This window comes from Anabrus simplex, chromosome 1 (assembly GCF_040414725.1).
Source record: "Anabrus simplex isolate iqAnaSimp1 chromosome 1, ASM4041472v1, whole genome shotgun sequence".
In the NCBI taxonomy this organism is placed as follows: domain Eukaryota; kingdom Metazoa; phylum Arthropoda; class Insecta; order Orthoptera; family Tettigoniidae; genus Anabrus; species Anabrus simplex.
Genome location: NC_090265.1, coordinates 1,336,041,554 through 1,336,062,315, shown reverse-complemented (window position 1 = coordinate 1,336,062,315; position 20,762 = coordinate 1,336,041,554). Strand labels below are relative to the sequence as shown.

General features: G+C 40.3%; 1 protein-coding gene across 1 annotated transcript in view; it reads left to right on the top strand.

Annotated features, from left to right (window-relative positions):
- LOC136858850 (angiotensin-converting enzyme) overlaps nt 1-20,762 on the top strand; it is a 192,855-nt gene that overhangs the window by 97,343 nt on the left and 74,750 nt on the right. The window contains exons 2-3 of the mRNA XM_068225754.1: nt 3,310-3,416; nt 4,918-5,058. Coding sequence (XP_068081855.1) covers nt 3,310-3,416; nt 4,918-5,058 — 248 coding nt within the window. The remainder of the gene's footprint in view (nt 1-3,309; nt 3,417-4,917; nt 5,059-20,762) is intronic.

The following is a 20,762-nucleotide window of genomic DNA, read 5'->3' as shown; positions in this document are numbered from 1 at the left end:
GAAACCGCACTTTGAAATAACTTTAATCAAGCGAATAACTTGGAGATGCATTCTGGAAATTTTAGTTTGTTTTCTGGGGAATATTTAAATGGTAAAGTAACGATTAAGGGGACATATCCGAAGGAAATGGATTTTTCTGCCACAAAATTTGTGAGCATTGCTATTGTTGTAATTATTTAACTTTGATTGATTAAGCAGTGAATGTGCTGGGGATAGTAAAGTGGAAACTTTGGTCATCAACCGATGTAACTTAATTGTGTTTAGCCTTCAGCCTAGAAACTTGGATGGTCAGGGGGTCATCAACCTCAGTGACTTAGATTAGGGCCATATGCCACTGTAGCATCATTTCCTTGCGGTCATCATCCACAATGACTTTAAAGTAACTTAGAAGTTTAGATGTCGGTCCATGACATAGACGCAGGTCACATCGATTCAATTAAGGGTCCATGCCGTAGAACCACTGTGTGGCACACACCGATTGGACTGCCTTAATTATACCCAGAGTCCAGAGTTCGTGTTACGAGCGCTGGACCATAACGAATCACTATGATGGTACATGCAGTCTCACATGGAAGCCGAATTTAAGGATTTCTAGACTTTCTTTTCTTACATAATTAATAATTGAGACAATGGTTTCTAGTAAGAATGCCCATCAGGCAGTTACGTTAAAGTCTCACACCAGTGTTCTGACCTTTATGTAAAAATGATTGTGGTGTCCAGTGGACACAATTGACTTCTATGATACCGTTGACATATCAGATTGCTTTAGAATTTTCCTGAATAAATAGGAATCTTTTAAACAGACCTTTCATTCCAGTAGATAGATTAGAATTACTGAACCCTACCTTTACCTCAGCAAGTGACGAAGAACCCGATACGACCCAAGAGACAGATCTCATGAACTTTGCTGATAGGTAAGAAAGGTAGGTATCCCTCAATATGGACCAAAGGTTTCAATATACATACGGCGATTAGTGGGAAACATCATGCACAATTGCGGCAGAATACAGGACATAACTTTCCTTTCCCTGTTATTGATTTTAGGGGAAGCTGAAGTGCTGGTATACTGCCTTGAAAGGGGGTTCTTTAACGTTCCAGTGACACGGGTCTCTCACCTGTTAGCACCCTTAATTACCAGCTGACTTCTCTGGGATATCATCACATCATTCCCAGGGAGTCTCGAAGAGGAATGTAGCATCCATACTGTACAAGGGTTTTAAACTCGGTGCGGAGTTTCTACGTCTTGTTATGAACGACATATTCTGTATAACCAAGAGAAGAAGAAAAGCAGAATCCTAGATTAACTAACGAAGGTTGTGTAATTTTATTTCCCAATGTCAATTGTATGACAACATAATTTTCAATAAACTCATGAAAATTATGGCATTCTAAAATATCATGTGAAATTTTTACAAAATCTGTCAATACTGTTCATGTGTTTGAATGTCAGTCCTTCTGCTCTCTATGCAGACGCCAAGTTCGGCAGAGAAGAGAATCTGAATGATCGTAGTGATTTCTAGGAAATTTCTTAACAAGGTGTTGAGCGATAACACCGTGAATAAATTACAAATGAAGGAAAGTAGATATGAACAGAGAAAGACGGGTATCTCGTGTAAAGACGAGATAGAAAACGTCTGGCGAGAAGGAAGACGGAGGTTGTGCGGATAAGTAGGCCCTACAGTAATTCACTCAAATATCGCAAGAAAACAATACTTCAGTAACGTAAATCAGCAACGGTGGAATGTAATTAAATACGGTACTTCAAATAAATATCTACATATTTGATGTTTAATTAGTTTCTAGGAAAGTTATGCCAAAATGACAAGCAAAGTCATCTCCGTACAGATCATGAAGGCCTGCAGGGGAGTTGAAGATCAAAGCTTCGAGTATTCGTAACCTCGGCACTGAGTGGAATAGGATGAACTCTATGCCAATCCGCCTTTGTCTGCCTGAACCAATATGGTTCTCATTTCTGGTGAAGATTGAATGCTATTCTCATTTGCAGAAGAATAAAGAAACTTGCAAGTTTCTCAGTCTGTCAAACACGAATATTATTCTTAGGACACACTAGCATACCTGTAAAAAATGACAATTATAAGTGGAATGAAATGTTCCATTCTAAAAGAACATTCTCAGATTATAAAAAAATTTAAAACCATGCAGATATATTAAGGACAAAATTGTACGTTACTTAAACTTGTCAATGATTGTGAATTGTCCATTAGCATTACGTCGGCTTTTTTTCACCGGGCGTGGCGATATTGTGTACCACAAAGAAGTGTGTTACTATCCACGGTTATGTAAGACAACTTCGTTTGTTGGACCGTGAGGCGTGATAATGTTCAGCTTGAGGACATCACGACTAGCAGCTCAGTTAGATGGTACATATTTTAGAGAGAGGTTTTTGAATACTTTCTTTCCTCTACTGTTCGGAAATATCACACATGTGCACATCTGGAAGGAGATGAATGTATATCTAGATAGCGTGATAACCCAGTGTCCTTGCATCCGGGAGATAGTGGGTTCGAGCCCCACTGTAGGCAGCCCTGAAGATGGTTTTCCGTTGTTTCCCATTTTCACACCAGGCAAATGCTGGGGTTGTACCTTAATTAAGGCCACGGTCACTTCCTTCCCACTCCTAAGCCTTTCCATCGTCGCCATAAGACCTATCTGTGTCGGTGCGACGTAAAACAACTTGTAAAACAAACAGTGCCACTGTCACTGGGTTCGTTGCTGTTCGAATCTAAGTCAAAATATGTGGGAGTTTTTAAATTAAAATGCTTCCCAATGATTCAGATTGCATCTAAAACTGAGATCACATGGATATGTTTGGTTCGAATTATAGCTAAAATGGAGAAATTGTTTATAAGATCGTGATGTGGTGTCATACTCGGAGGTCCTGGATACATTTCCCGTCAAGTCTGGATACAAACCCACTTCCCTAACCCTTTGACAAATACACTGGACATTGGCAGATTGGAAGAAATATTACCTAAATTATAGCATCATGTCACACCCAAAGTAGGCCTACTACATACTACTGCTGTTGCAGTGATGTAAAAGCCGAGTGAGATTTTCACCGGATTTTCACCCTAGTGACCGCATTTCAAATCCTGGCCGATTCAGAGGAGAATTTTGGAATGAAAATTCGGGAGCTTTGATGACGATAGCAATAAATACATATAATATTTAATTCGCTCCCTTGACATAGAGTTGCTGTTGGAACAAGGAGGATACCTCAGCTGTTACGTAACATCGCTCTATTTCGTATTCCACTGTGAGAAGAAATGATGGCTGGCACACGCACAGCACCAGGAAGGAAGTGAACCGAGCGCACGCTTTCAAACCAGATCTTCTGGTTACGGACAATATCCCGACGCACGAGGAAGTCGCGAGCGCTGTGCAGCCATTCCCTGGTAGTATAGTTATTTACTAGTGTTTTAAACGATTGTTTTTTAATTTCGTGTGGCTATTTCTAGCCGAGTGCAGCCCTTGTAAGGCAGACCCTCCGATGAGGGTGGGCGGCATCTGCCATGTGTAGGTAACTGCGTGTTATTGTGGTGCAGGATAGTGTTATGTGTGGTGCGTGAGTTTCAGGGATGTCGGGGACAGCACAAACATCCAGCCCCCGGGCCAATGGAATTAACCAATGACGGTTAAAATCCACGACCTGGCCGGGAATCGAACCCGAGACCGTTTTAAACTATACGCACACACGATTGAATAGGAAAGGAAATGTACTCCCTTAGCTTTTGCCCCGTGTGAAAATGGGAAACCACACAAAACTATCATCATGGCTGCCAATTGTAGGGTTCGAACTCACGAACTCCCGAAGGCAAGCTAACAGCTGCATAGCCCGAATCGTGAAGCTATCTCGCTTGGTTCTGATCGTGGCTCCTCTATATCAGAAGTGTTTTGTTATTCAGACTATATCCTCTTCTACAGTCGACATATCAAGCGTCCTCAACTGTGTTTACATCATTCTATCCTCATTTAAGCGCCTTTGATCGGGGTTCTGAGAGCCACTATAGCCGTGGCTCAAGGCACCTTTAGGGCGACCGCTGCAGAGCCAGATGGCATTATATTGCATTTTATTTAAATGCACCACTATTTGGCGTTCTACTGGCTCAAATTCTGATATTCCTGATCATTGACTATGGTCCAGCTGCATATAACGCTTTTGAACATCAAACTAGAAAGGGTACACAATGCATGCGTTCGTGAATGCCTGGCGCGATGAACACACAACCCCCTGTTACATACAGCTGCGATGGTTGAAACGTCATAAAAGTTGCGAGATCTTAGCAGTTGTTACTAATCACAATATTCTGAAAAGGAAGACTCCATTCTAACTTTATAATGAATTTAAACCTATGGAGTCAGTAGATAAGAGAGATAATAGGTTTACAAATTCCCTTCCATCGTACCAATAAATTTAGCAAATCCTTTGTTTGAACGGCATTATGTATGATTAACACCTTTAATATTTACCTTTTCACAAATACCACTAATTGTACTGAACTAAGCAGCCCTTAACATCTTTCTTCCTGGAGGCATGTGCAAGGGGTTGAGAACACACAAGATTGTGTTTATCAGTCAGAAAGCCGTATATTTCTTAAACAATTGTTTTAATCAGTGCAGTTTTTAATATTATTGTATTCCAAAATAATTAATAGGTCTAATGCTTGTGTTTCAAACTTAGTGCATAATATATGTTTTATTTTACTCGATTTAGTATCTGCACAAGCAAAATCCTAATTGAAATCTACTTTTAAATTTAATGTTTAATGTAATATTATAATTTAGTTAATGTGTTCTTCAACCTGTATTTTATTATAAACACGCTACATAGAGGGTTTTCATTCTCAGGTGCATGTAAATAATCAATACATTAAAATTAAAATTCAATGTTTACAGGTACTTCGTTGGTACGGTGCTACAGTTCCAGCTGCATAGGGCGTTGTGCCAGGCTGCTGGTCAGTACGAACCAGGAAATCCTAACAAGGCTCTTCATAAGTGTGATATTTACCGCAGTAAAGAGGCTGGAAATCTTCTCAAGTAAGTTCTTATCCGTCAGGCTATAAAACCTAAAATTAGTTTAAATGTTCACTGTTTATTGTTATTAAATATTTTATTGCAAATGAAACCATAGTCATCAAGTCAAAATAATACACTTGCTACGATATCTACATCAGCGATGACTTAAGAACCAAACGCCATGTTTCACGAAAATAAGTTTCTCATCGACGCTACAGATAAGGGCAGCACTGCCTTTCCCACTAGTGGGAATCCACATTTGGAGGAAAAAGCTATTAAGACAGATGGATGTCGGCCAGGAAATGCTTGAAAAGTGAACGATTTTGACATAAATATGTCTTAGAGCTGGGAGCAACCCGAAAATTTGTGTAACAAAATTGTGTCATGTTCGACGGAATTGTAACCTAGCAACCGTGCAGACTATGTCTTATTGCTGACGGTCATCTGAAATTAACAACCGCTGATGGATGGCCATGACCAAGAGACGTACGGGAAAATCACATGTTGTCAGCAAGGACATTCAGCCCTTCACTCCTGTCCAAAGTCTGATACTGAGCCAGAAGAATCGCATTTCGTCTGTAAGAGCACCGTCCTAAACCTGCAACTGAGCCAGCAAAGACCACATGCAAACATTTAAGACATATTTACAATCATCTGATTTTCAGCAAATTTGACACCATTTGACATCTTTGGCTCTCCTGGAGATCGAGCATTAGTCATAGTGAAGTAGCTAACGTAATACCGTAGATAAAAGATTTCATTAAATCATATTTCAAAGATGCACAATGATTCAAACTTCCAATTTACAGGGCGCGTGATTAGTGCAGTGGCTTGACTACTGAATTTCTATGCAGGCAGCCGGAGTTCAGATCTTGGTGGAACTATGGATGGAATTTTCAGGTGAAAAACCACGTGGTGACATAAAGGTCATCAAGCTTTAACTCCCAATCTAAAACCAAGAAAATCACATACCGTTAGGAAAAGGCATCCAACCCTACACCGATGTCAGAATCCTACAGTTAACCAAAGAAACCGCATGCAGTCAGTAAGGGCATCCGAACATTCCCCTCCAAAACCTAAAAGAGAGCCAGTATAGGTATTCATCGTTACACTCCTGTCCAAAACCTGTAACTGAGCTAGTAAAATCACGTGAAGCCAATAAGGGTATTCATCCTTACACTCCTGTCCTAAACCTGTAACTGACCTAGTAAAATCACATGCAGCCAGTAAGGGTATTCATCCTTACACTCCTGTCCAAAACTCAAAACTTAGCTGGGCTATATGGCTCAGACTATTTTGACATAAATATGTCTTAGAGCATATAGGTTCAGTGGTATTTTAAGTTGTTCATATACGTGAGCCCCGTGTAGGTAGATTTACCGGATTTAACGCAAAAGAACCCGTGGACCGAAATTCTGGAACCTTGATGTTTGCGATAACCTTAAATGTTAGAAGAACGTAACACCAATAACATTATTATGAAGTCAAGTGGCATCAGTGAGGACATCTGACATTACACTCCGGTCCATAACTTAAAAATGAGCCAGGGTAATTACATGGCGTAAGTAGGGTCATTCAACCTTAAACCCCGTCCAAAGCCCAAACCTCAACTAGGAAAATCACCCGACAAAAAAAGAAAAAAAAGCAAGCAGCCTTAAACATGAGACGAAACCTAACATGAGGCAGATGGCCTCCATCAGCCCCAGAAATAACGCAGAAAAGATTAATTTTTATTGTTATTTATTCAACCCTTTAAGGTCATGGCTTCATTATATTATAAACGCTCGTCAGCAACAAATCCTCTTTATCTGCAGAAAATATTTCCTTTCTTTCTTAATTCGTTAACCGTTTGGCTTTTCCCTCGGACTCACCGAGGCGTCCCACCTCTACCGTCTCAAGGGCAGTGTCCTAGAGCGTGAGCTTCGAGCCAGGGGTATACAACTGGGAAGGAGAACCAGTACCTCGCCCAGGTGGCCTCACCCGCTATGCTGAACAGGGGCCTTGTGGAGATCTGGGAAGATTGGAAGGCATAGACAAGGAAGAGGGAAGGAAGTGGCCGTGGCCTTAAGTTAGCTACCATCCGGGCATTTGCCTGGGGGAGAAGTGGGAAACCACGGAAAACCACTTCGGGATGGCTAAAACGGGAATCGAACTCGCCTTCTTCCCAGTTAACCTCTCGAGGCTGAGTGGACTCCATTCAAGTCCTCGTACCACTTTTCAAATTTCGTGACAGAGCCGGGAATCGAACTCGGGCCTCCGCGGGTGGCAGCTAGTCACGCGAACCACTGCACCACAGAGGCGGACCAGAAAATATTTCGTATAAAGTAATACGTATATTTCTGTTCGTTTGTTCCCAATAGCTTATGTCGGGTGGTAAGATTGTGTGACTGGGGAGAAGTATCGTTTTGGGGTCCGAAATTAAATTAACAGCGGCCATATTGATGGTAAATTAGTGTTACTGTCTTAATCACTACGTTTCCCAGAGTTTTCTTCTAAAATCTCTTGAAATGAATGCAGAAATGATACTGCATTTGTTTTCAATATAAACATAAAGGCAAACCTATCTATCTATCTATCTATCTATCTCTGCGTAGATCAAGACGTTTCATGCAAGAATATATATATATATATATATATATATATATATATATATATATATATATATATATAAAATAACTAACTGTCTGACTGACTGACTAACTCACTCACTCACTCACTCATCATCGCCCAGCCAAAACTGCTGGACATAAAGAAATGAAATTTTGGGGCTATGTTTATATTAGAGTTTAGGGGCTCACTAAGGGAGGATTTTTGGATATTCCATCACTAAGGGGGTGAAAAGTGAGATAAATTTTTTAAATGAGCATATCTATATTTCATAAACTTAAACGTTTACAGACATAAAAATAGGTATTTATAATCTCCTTTAAAAATAAAAAAATACGTGTTTCTTTCTTTTCGAAAGATCCCTTAATGGGAATTTAAAAGGTGAAAAATGATTTGAATACCTTTTATGTTGATACTTATATCTCAAAAACTGAACATGTTACAGATACGAACATTGGTATTTGAAACCTCCTTTAAAAATAAAGAAACACCTATTTTTTGTTTTTCGATAATCCACTTAATGGGGGATGAACAGGAGTGACAAAAGAGGTGAATTTTTCAACAGACTATATTGCAGTATATCTCATTAACGTAAATTGTTACAGAGGTGAAAATTGTTTTTTGGAATATCCTGTAAAAGTAAAGAAACGTAGATAACTTATTTTCGAAAAACCTACTAAAAGGGAACTGGAAAAGGTAGTGAATTTCTTAAATGAGAATATCTGCAGAACATCTCATAAACTTAATCTGTTACGGATGTGAAAATTGGTATTCTTAATCTTTTGAAAACAAAGAAACAAGCATTTTTTGTTTCTGGAAAACTTGGGAGTGGGGGAGTAAAAAAGTCTGAAAATGGGAATTAAATCTTTCTATTACGATAGTGATAACTGAAAAACTGAAGATGTTATACAGGTGAAAATTGATATTGGAGTTTCCTTTAAAAATAAAGAAATACGTATTTCTTTGTTTTCGGAAAATCCACTTAGGGGGCGGGGGGGGGGGGGTGAACGAATTGAAAAATTAGTTGAATTTTTTTTTTTTTTTTTGCTAGTTGTTTTACATCGCACCGACACAGATAGGTTTTACGGCGACGATGGGACAGGAAAGGTCTAGGAGTGGGAAGAAAGCGGCCGTGGCCTTAATTAAGGTACAGCCCCAGCATTTGCCTGGTGTGAAAATGGGAAACCACGGGAAACCATTTTCAGGGCTGCCGACGGTGGGATTCGAACCTACTATCTCCCGAATACTGGATACTGGCCACACTTAAGCGACTGCAGCTATCGAGCTCGGTAGTTGAATTATTTGATAAGGATACTTATATCTAAAAAAACTAAAGATGTTACATATGTAAAATTGGTATTTTGAATCTCCTTAAAAAAATAAACAAACACGTATTTATTGTTTTCGGAGTGCACTTAAGGGGGGGAAAAGGGTGGAAAATCATGAAGAAGAAGTTGAATTCTTTTTATGAGGATACTTATATCTCAGAAACTGAAGATGTTACAGGCTTGAAAACTGGTATTAGGAATATCCTTTAATAATAAAGGAACACGTATTTTTTGTTTTTGGAAAATCCACTTAAGGGGGTGAAAATAATTGAAAAAGCGGCTGAATTTTTAAAAGGCGTACCGGTATATGTATAGTATAGGCCTGTGCCAAAACCTTAGCATGTTACACACGTGAGACTTGGTGTTTGGAAAGTCCTTTCAAAATACAGGAGCATGCTTTTTTATGTTTTCGGAAAAGGCACTTATCAGGAGTGAAAAGGTGAAAAAAGTTGAATTTTTTTGTGAGGGAACATATCTCAAAAACTGAATATGTTACAGACGTTAACATCGGTATTTGGAATCTCCATTAAAAATAAACATGAATTTTTTATTTTCGGACAATTCACTTAGGTGGGGTGGGGGAAGGAATGATAATTGGGTTGAATTCTTTTTTATAGGGATGCTTATGTGTGAAAAACTGAGGATGTTTCAGACGTGGAAATAGGTATTTGGAAACCTCTTTTAAAATAAATAAACATGTTTCATTTTTTTTTCAATTTGAGAGAAGAATGTTTCTCACATGTACAGTTCTATGTCGCATGGCCATCTTAGCCCCAAATGGCAATACCACAAACGTGGTTTACAAAGAGTGTATGGGGTAGATGTAATTCAATTTTTCGGTGAGTTTTTATACTTTATACTTTAGGGATTTTCAGATATTGTTTTAGTACAGTACCGAGGAACAAATTTTAACAAATTACAAAATCCACTCGAGCAAAGCCGCGGGTAACTGCTAGTCGGTGATAAAGTATCCTACTCTCTATAACCTCAGCATTAAGTGGAATGAAGTGGCCATCTCCATTTTCTCCCTTGGAACGAAACTCGTGCTCATTTTTTGGCGTCAGATAAATGAACCTCAAGAGCTTATGCCTTTCTTCATGGCGACGATGGGCTTGGGATAGGAAAGGGCTGGGGGTGGTAAGGGAGCGGCCGTGGCCTTAATTAAGGTATAGCCATAGCATTTGCCTGGTGTGAAAAGGGAAAACTATGGAAAATCATCTTCAGGGCTACCGACAGTGCGGTTCGAATCCACTGTCTCCCTTATACAAGCTCACAGCTGCGCACCCCTAACCGCACGGCCAACTCGCTCGGTACGAGCCATCAGATAAGCAACATTTAGTAGTATGTAAAGCGATTCCTCTGGAACAGTCAGTTCACTACATTCAGCCTCTTAACACTGAAATAACAATGAAGACATGCGTAGAACAAGGGTATAATTAATCTGAATGTGACACAGCACGAGCGATATCTGTTGGCCATGTCAAAAATAATTGATATTTTTTTGTAAAATATACAAATGACCATAGACCGATATTAGCTACTCTTTATGCAATCGTTTTCTAAGGTCGAAGAGGTTATAGTTTATAAAGAAATCCTTTCTAGTGAACGTCCCGAAAGCAAGAAAATTCTTTAGTCTTTCACATTAGCTTACAAATATTGCTATGTATGAGACCTCAATATATATATATATATTATTGTAACATATAAACTTCACCGTTCAATTCGTACGTTAAGAATAGTTTTATCCGAGAGAACTATTGGTAATCAGCAACTTTCACTCATCAACATGGGGAGTGTTCGAAACGTGACGAAGTGAGATCGCTGGAAGGTATTACGTTATTTGTAAATGTGATCATAATTCGAAAATGGTTGGAAGAGCCAGGTCGACAACTAATGTTTTTATAATTGCTATTTCCATATTCTTTTCCTTCAGCGGAGGCACACTGAGATGCGTTTTATTTGTTTCTTAATAACATGGCAAAATTAAATGAAGAGAGAATTAAGCACATGTGAAACGTGCAACTCTATGTGGAAGTTGAAAGATTTTGGTACAATTGATTTCCATAAGAAGTGTATGAGAAGTAAGTAAAACAACATAACATTAACATGGTTTTTAAAAATTTGCAAAATATGCAAAATACATGTTGAGGGAAGGCTCTGCATTTTAGAAGTTGAGTGAACAGAGGGTAGACGGATTATTCATCCATATGGGTGAACATATAACAAACTTATTGAGGCGTTCATAATTCTAAGTACGGTGACACGCTGTGTCTAACCTAAATTAACTTATTTCTGATAGGTGCAAAGACTGTAGTGAAAATCGTGCACTGAAAACCGTGTCACGATGTGTCGTAGTTCATATCCTGAGTCCTTCTATTCATCTATAACCATGGCGTTTGCTACACAAAAGTCGCTCCAGATGCTTGATTTCTGCGCAAGTAATTCATCTAGTACTGTCTGGTGCTGATGGCAGTAAAAACTTGAGGCGAGGTTCATCCAAGCAGAAGGGTTCTCGAGTTAGCTCATAAACTAGCCTTAAGGATGTGTACTTCGAAAGACAAAGTCTGTTTAGGTAATAATAATAATAATAATAATAATAATAATAATAATAATAATAATAATAATAATAATAATCGTATGGCCTCAGCTACCGTGTGTAGACATTTCGATTTGACACCATATGGCTGTCTGCTCGTCAATTTCCATGTTCTGTTTTACTATAGGCCTACTAGGTGGCAGACCGAGTAAACCGAAACTCATTTGGCCGTCTATGGCTGAGATTTAATTAATTTTGTCGGGTGAACACCAAATGTGTCACTAGAGATCTTTTACAAGCCGACATCATATGACATGGAGTGTCGAATAGATGTTTTCCGAACTTCAAAATTCGACTACCTCTGCCGCATTTGAACCCGCTATCTTGGGATCCGGAGGCCGACACTCTAACACTGTTCCACAGAGGCAGCTTCGTTTTGGGTATAAAGACTTCACAAATCAATTAATAAAAGCTATGATAATGCAGCAAGTTCTGGCAGTGCTTTGTATTAGTGCACAGGCAAACGATCAAACTTTGATCATGCAAGGAGAAAATTGTGTTGAATGTCTGATGTAGTGGAAGTACTGGAAATGTCATCACTTCGGGCTGTTAATCACTTCCTTGTGTTCTCACTTTCCTTTCAGAATCATGTATCTAGCAATATACCACAACTGTAAATATTGCCTGAATATGAAATAACATCACAAAATGAAAACTACACTTGTTTTTAAAGTGAGAATTTGATCACTTTTGTTCGTATAGTTAATCTGTAAAAGCACGGTGTTAAATGGTGGGCTGGCGATTAGGTGGGCGGAGAAAATTGAGTGGATAATTCTCCATACCACCACGCTGACCCCTGACACCGTCATATTGCTGTAGTCGTATTAGAGGTATGTGCACCATATCCATTCCTCCACTTTACTTGCAAGTGTCAGTGTTGGGTTTTTTTTTTTTTTTTTTTTTGCTTTACGTCGCACCGACACAGATAGGTCTTTTGGCGGCGATGGAACAGGGAAGGGCTAGGAGTGAGAAGGAAGCGGCCGTGGCCTCAATTAAAGTACAGCCCCAGCATTTGCCTGGTGTGAAAATGGGAAACCACGGAAAACCATTTTCAGACCTGCCGACAGTGGGGTTTGAACCTACTATCTCCCGAATACTGGATACTGGCCGCACTTAAGCGACTGCAGCTATCGAGCTCGCTTGTCAGTGTTCTCTAGTAACACTTGTTTGGGAGATCTACTTTATACTTCTGAGTGTTAAAATAAATATTTTGGGTATGAAATTGTAAAATGAGCACAATGATGGTTTTCCCGTGTTTTCCCACTTTCCCACCAGGCAAATGCTGGAGCTGTACCATAATTAAGGCCACGACTGCTTCCTTTCCTTCCCAGTCCTAAGCCCTTCCTATCCCTTCGTCACCGTAAGACCTGTCTGTGTCAATGCGACGTAAGACACACACATACATACACACATATATACATCATTATAGACCGTTATGCTTTTCAGCGCTCAGCCTCTGTGGATGTATTAAATACCGCCACAATTCTCTATTTGTAACAAGTTCTGTGGCTTCGTTTAGTCCTATACCTCTTATCTTTAAATCGTTTTAAACCGAGACTAACCATCGTCGATTTGCTCCACCCCTACTTCTTTTACCCTCCGTAACAGAGTCCATTATTCTCCAAGGTAACCTATCCTCCTCCATTTACTTTACATGACCCCAAGTCCGAAGCCGTATTATGCGTACAGCTTCATCCATTGAGTTCATTTCTAAATTAGCCTTTATCTCCTCATTACGAGTACCCTCCTGCCATTGTTCCCACCTGTTTGTATCAGTAATCACTCTCGCAACTTTCATGCCTGTTACTTCTAACTTATGAATAAGATAACCTGAGTCTACCCAGTTTTCACTCCCGTAAAGCAAAGTTGATTTGAAAACAGACCGATGTAAAGATAGTTTCGTCCGTGAGCTCACTTCCTTCTTACAGAATACTGTTGATCGCAACTGCGAGCTCACTGCATCGGCTTTACTGAACCATGATTCAATGTCACATACTATACTACCATCCTGGGAGAACACACGTCCAAAATACTTGAAATTAGCTACCCGTTCCAGCTTTGTATCCTCAATCTGATATCCAATTCTCTTGGATTCCTACCTACTGATATCAATTTAGTTTTGGAAAGGCTAGTTTTCATATCATACTCCTATTACCAAAATCTTCCCGTGACTTCTCAACAACTATTTGTTTCGCTCTGCTTGTTTCAGCTACATACAATTTCCTGTCTGCTTCAGTCCTTGTTTGGAGTCATTTTTGATACGCCTTTTTACGTTTACAAGCTGCTCTCACTTCAGCATTCCACCAAGATATTCGCTTTTACCCATCTTTACACACAGTTGTTCCTAAGCACTCCCTTGCTGTTTCTTCTACAGCATCCCTGTATGCCACCCATTCTCTTCCTATGCCCTGAACCTGCTTACTGTCCACTGTTCGGAACTTCACACTAATCACTTCCATGTACTTCTGTCTAATTTCCTAGTCCTGGAGATTTTCCACCCTTATTCGTCTGCGGACAGATTTCACTTTCCCTATGCTAGGCCTAGGGATGCCAAGTTCATTATACATCAGATAGTGGTCTGTATCATCGGAAGACCCATACATTACTAACAGATTTCCTGAATTCGAAGTAGGTTATGATATATTCTGTTATGGATCTGGTGCGCCTACCCTCCCATGTGTAGCGGCTTGAAGAATGTATTCGTCAATGCTAATCCCATAAGCTAGCACAGAAGTCGAGGAAGAGGTTCCCATTCTTATTAGCTTCCATATCTTCCCCACATTTACCAATCACCCTTTCGTATCCTTCAGTTCTATTTTCAACTATCGCACTTGCTGTTGACCTAACTACGATGTCGCGCAATGCTTCATAAAACTTGTCAACTTCATCCTCATCTGCACCTCCACATGATGAATACACAGAGACAATCCTCGTCCTAATTCTTCCAACTGCCAAATCTACCCACATCATTCGCTCATTTACGTACCTAACAGAAACTATGTTGCGTTCAACAGTATTCCTCATAAACAGTCCTACCCCACACTCTGCCCTTCCATGTTTAATATCCGTCAAGTACACTTTATATCCTCCTATCTTTTCCTCATTATTTCCCCTTACCCGAATGTCATTAACTCCTAACATATCCAGACGCATCTTCTTTGCTGACTCAGCCAGTTCTACTTTCTTCCTTCCATAAGCCTCATTAATATTGATAGCTCCGCATCGTGTTCCATACTGTTCGCCAAGTTGTTTCCAAGGAGCCCCTCGCCTGTCAAATGGGAGTGGGACTCCGTTACTCCCATAGGTCCGAGGCTTGCTTAAAACGTTTTGAGCGTGCTCGGTGAAAATACTGTGAAGTAGGATGCTACTCTTACTTGCATATAGTCCAAGTGAGGATCTCTCATTTAACGGGTTAGGGCCCACCGGTGGATTCTATAGTTCTAGCCGCCTGAGCACAAGGAGGGCCATGACTCAGAATATGTCAGAGATGCCCACTCCCATTCCACAGCAACTATTGTCCCGACTCTCAGGACCACTTACTAGGTCACTTAGCCATTGCCCATGGTTCACGAACTAGGACGCGACTACACTAACCCACACCATAAACCACCGTAAAACATTTAGTAAAATAAAATAAAACATGAAGGTTCGTTCTTTAATCATGGTTTTCTGTGTAAGCTATGCCTGTCATGACTGATGTAGTGTATATGATAGACATATACAATGTCCCGTGGCAGTGTCAAACTGATCATTCGTGATGGCACTGTCCACACAGTTCAGCGTTTTGCTGCTTAAGCTGTAAAATTTCTCGCGCCCTTTTTATTCTTCCTCCCTTAGCACTACACGTATTTTTCACAAAACGAACAAGCTCACGGGATTTTCTGTTTTGGTCTATCCGAAAAATAAGAAGAAGAAGAAGAAGAAAAATTTAACGATTACAGTAAAATGATCCTGCATTTGTATTACTTACAGGTATTGGAGATGTAACACTACAACTAACCTGGAATTATTAGTGGTTGCATAAACGATAATCTGGGGATGATCAAATTAGTTTACTGTACTGAAAATCTGAGAACTGCAATCACTTTTCACAAAAGAGGTGACATTTGTAACTTTTATGAATTTTGGGTCTATAGCCGCGCCCCTTGCATCACTCTGTTTTCCCTGTACTTTGCGCTCGTAGAATGAGATATCGCCGAAATAAAGTAAGATTCACATAGGCTCATAAAGGCTCACAAACCTAATATCGTTCGTTGTTGACCAAATGGAGGACGTAGGAGACTAATATTTACCAAACCAGACGAGTTGGCCCTGCGGTTAGGAGCGCGCAGCTGTGAGCTTGCATTCGGGAGATAGTGGGTACGAACCCCTCTGTCGGTAGCCCTAAAGATGGTTTTTCGTGGTTTCCCATTTTCACACCAGGCAAATGCTGGGGCTGTACCTTAATTAAGGCCACGGCCGCTTCCTTCCCATTCCTCGGCATTTCCTCTCCCATCGTCGCCATAAGACCTATCTGTGTCGGTGCGAAGTAAAACAAATAGCAATATGTGTGGTCAATATTCTATGTCTCTCAGCTTGCGATTCCCTGAGATCGAGCTAGTATACAGCAAGTGAGGACGGAAGCTTGAATGTGATGTCAATAAAGTCAGCAAAGTTGACATTAAATTAATGGGGTGACTATTCTGTTTACCTTAACAGCCTGGCTCGAGGCGAAATCTAGACATGCGACATACTGGAAGAACAAGCTTTCTCCACTCTCTCGCTTCTTAGAAATGCGTGTATAGTTTCTACGTCCAGACACACGCAAATTGTTGCACACTTTAGGCATAAGCACATCTCCTTTTATGTAACATTTTACAGTTATAAGTTCCTCTTAGAGACAGGCAGTGTTCTTAACAGCACAGCCTGCGGTGTGGTTCCTATAATAAGTGAAAATATTTATTCATTTAAGATGCAAGAACAGTGGGATCATCAATCCATATTAATGCTAATCGTAGAAGAAGAAGAAGCGGTTCAACTTCTGTAAAAAAAAAAAAAAAACAACAACTAAAGAAAGGCTATGCTCTTGAACGGTGTGAAAATCAAAGACGCCCTTTCACTAAATATAATACAATCGATGCTTGCGGAGAACAAGAACTGAACAATGAAAGTCAAGTAGAAAAATGAAAGAATACATCATGGCACAAGTAATGATGATGCATGAAAACCTACAACCTTTTTTCCAGTCATTGACCGGGTCAGGGATGGAATGAATGACGCCCCCATCTTGCGGCGAGGATAGGAATTGTGCCGGCTGCAGAGGCCTGTCGCACTCCTCTGGGGCAATGATTAATAGCTGACAGACGAAATGAAATAATAATGGAGAGCGTTGCTGGAATGAAAGATGACAGGAAAAACTGGAGTACCCGGAGAAAAACCTGTCCCGCCTCCGCTTTGTCCAGCACAAATCTCACATGGAGTGACCTAGATTTGAACCACGAAACCCAGCGGTGAGAGGCCGACGCGCTGCCGTGTGAGTCACGGAGGCTTTCATGGTACAAGTAATTGAAAGTAATTCTTGACTTGCCTAAAGTCGTGTAGTTGTCAGAACACCCTTATTTATTGCAAAATGGAATTCAAAGAAACTACATAGATTGACACATTTTCAGAACAGTGCCTGATTAATACCTAGAACATGGTGATGTTGATTGTTGTTGTTTTAGGAGGCCAAGCTTCGAGGTTATCAGCCCTGTCTGCATTGTGTATAATGTACTTTAAGACTGACAACACTAACAAGCTTCTTGTCAAACGAGTTAACATTTGTCTCTCTTTCACGCGCACTAATACACCCACAAGAACAATGTTGATAGACTGGAATAGCTTCTGAAAATTCGGACAATGTTTATAAATGTTCTGGAAAATTACGTGGGAATCGATTTTATATATACAAATAACAGACGGAAAAACCAACCACCATTACGCGTAAATGCAATACACGTCTTTAACTTCCCTTCACTGCTATCAGTTTTAACAGAAGATAGTACACTGCCTGAGAAAGGTGCTGTAAATATCAGTGCCAAATCATTGTCTCTCACATATAAACATTCTCGAATATTTATACAAGACCTATCACGACATTCTAAGGACTCTCGATTAAGAATTAGGCAGGGAAGGAGGTAGAGAGGCAGGGGAAAATACCTAGATCAAGGAGTTATTCTACGCAGTTCCATTTGTAAATATTAATTGTACGCCTATTTAATTTACTGTAATTTCACACCCAAAAAAAAATGCATGGCGTATGGACCAAAATCTGAATAATTATCGTGGTAGAATCAGCATAATATAATTTCGTGTGGCTATTTCTAGCCGAGGGACGTATGGTAACCATATTCATGAAATGTTACTCGTTCCTTCTCCTTGAAAATACAGCGCACGATGCAGGCACAACGTACACCACTATACCGCTGTCTCTCGGCGTTCGTCTTCAGTAGTGTATAAGGATATCAACCTGGTAATTTAAACAAAATATTCATTGAAACAGGAGGAAGAAATATATATATATACATATAATCCGAAGAATTTAGTCTCCAAAAGAAAAAAGTAAATAAAGGATATAACAGCTCCCTTTTTTCAGGGCCATTCGTGTCAGCCTCCGGTTGCCAATATTATGTGCACCTTCAACGTCGATTGTTTGAATGATAGGAAAAAGGTATAATCGAAGTCCAGATCCTTGACAGAATGGTCAGCATCATGGCCATCGGTTCGGTGGGTCTTTGGTTCATTCCCAATTGGGTCGAGGATTTTAGCCGCGTCTGGTTAATTCGCATAGCTCGGGGACTATGTGTTTGTGTTTGTCTTAACGCACATCTTCTCATACAAACACAGCGCACCACACTACCAACAACCACAGGAATATAGCCTACAACAATTAATACATCCCTCTATAGAGGGTTGGTGTCAGCGAGGGCATCAGGCCGAAGAACAGGGCCAGGTCCATGTGTGTGGCAGAGATAGCATCCACAACCCCATCAGCGTGTAGAAAAAGAGGTGGAAAAGAAATAATATTAATAATAATAAGAATGAGAATAAGAATAAGAATAAGAATAACGTCTATTTTGTTACTCTTATGTCGTATGCCTTTGCTGGCGGGACCTAGTGCTTACAGTGCACTATGTCTTCTGGTATGGGCTAGAGCAATTTTGTTACTTTCATTGATCTGTCTCAGCTTTATCCTTGGCTTTGACAAAATGAAAGTGACTGAGGTATGAGTGATGCTAGTAATGGCATTCCTTCTGCAGCCAGTCTCTGCTATGAATGGTGTGAAAATATTGCTCATAGGGTCGGTTGGTGCATGTATTTCGGTGGGCTTGGCAGACTGATATGTAATAGCAACTTCTGGCTCGGTGAGGAAAGCAACGGGAAACTACCTCACTCCTCATTTCCCTAGCACGCCTCTTCAGTGATGCCTAGGCCACCTATGACAGCTGATGGTGGAGCTGTTGAGGATCCAACCAGCCTTCGGGCTGAGGACTAAACATACATACATGTCGTATTATATGTCAGGATCTAAAGATCTCCGGTGCCGTATTTTGTATTCACCCGACGAAATTAACTAAAACTGAACCACAAGTCGCCGAATGGAAAGTCGAAATTCGCATTCGGGTAGTCTAATAATAATAATAATAATAATAACAATAATAATAATAATAATAATAATAATAATAATAATAATAATAATAATAATAATAATAATAACTGTACCGGGAGGTACACCTCATCTCCATGCATTTAAAGGAAGCGCTTTGAAGAACGCTATGTAATATACAAAACTTGAAACAACTAGTGCAAGAAGTTGGGGCGTTGATCAACAGGTGTCACTACTAAACTGATAGAGTAATGTGTTATTTTATGGTTTCCTAAACTGACTGGATTTCTTTTGTTTTTCTGGTGTATCACAGGTTGCAACAACTATTTCAAGAAGTTTGGACTTTTCTCCATAGATGCCCCTAGAAAAGTAGGCCCTACTGATCTCATGCACTCTAGTGCAAAGTGGAATAACTAGAAATTTAAAGACATTTTGTATTTATAGGTTTTCTAAACTGAATCTATTATTCCTTGTTTTGATATTTCTAAGGTTGCAACACTTCTAGCTCTTCCCGCCGACTTGGGATTTCAACCAATAGGAAAATTCATGTATTTATTTTTCTGCCAATCATAGGCTTCTTGTAACTTTTTGACTGTCTAATAAAAATGGGAGGGTGTGTTCGGATTAAGTCCAGAGCCTTCTCGAATCTTCCTCTCGGGTATAAAAGCTGACGTCTTTTCGAGCTAACTTGTCTTACTGATCATCGCGTTATTGAGTGCGTGTGCTAATAAAGGAGGCGGAGACCTCATTCATCGGCAGGCAGAACACGAGCAAAGGTAATGGCCACCATATTTTTAACTCAGCAGTTATGTCCGCAAGCCTACCCGAGGGGAAGATTCCCTATCTTTAATGTAACCGTAATTTTTTTTAAATGTGAACCCTTTCTTTCTGCTCGTGTAAAAGTTCAAGTTAGTCACAAGTACTTTAACTGAAAACCGGCGATAGAGTGTGCGTTACCCTCTCGAATTTCCCTTCCATTAATATTGAGGTGACTATGATTTTGTAACCGTTTTCGCTTGTAAATTGCAACTTAACTTGTCCATCTAGTCACCTCAGTAGTTTAGGATTAGCCTCTGCATCGTAGAGCCACAAGCTCAAATAGGATTTTAACCTCTTGATTTCAAGGAGCGCAAGTGTCCGCCTACATACATTTTGTTTTTGGGGCCAGTAATTGAACCTGTTAATTTCCATAAAGGCCCAGTAGAATGGGTACTAGATACCCCTGTGTAAACTTAAAGGTAAATGATAGGGTATTGTAAATTGTAGGTTGTGTCTGAAGAGGCCTGTAAGTGTGTATTTTAGTGAGCAAAGACGCAAAGGTTGCCTTGAGAAGGCTGTAAGGCAGGGCCTCTCAAACGCCCAAAATCTCACGCGTGCAGAGCGAGGCGCAAGAGCTCCGTGCACTGTGCATCGGTGCCGCTCGGTGCCGCTCGGTATGGCTCGGATCAACGCTTCGTCTCTGGGCTACTGGGCTATGCTCGGCTCTACTCGGCTATACTCGGCTCAACTCAGCCCGGATTTGGAGCGCTACGGCGCAAGTGGGGGAGAGGGAGACAGGCGGAGCGAGCGA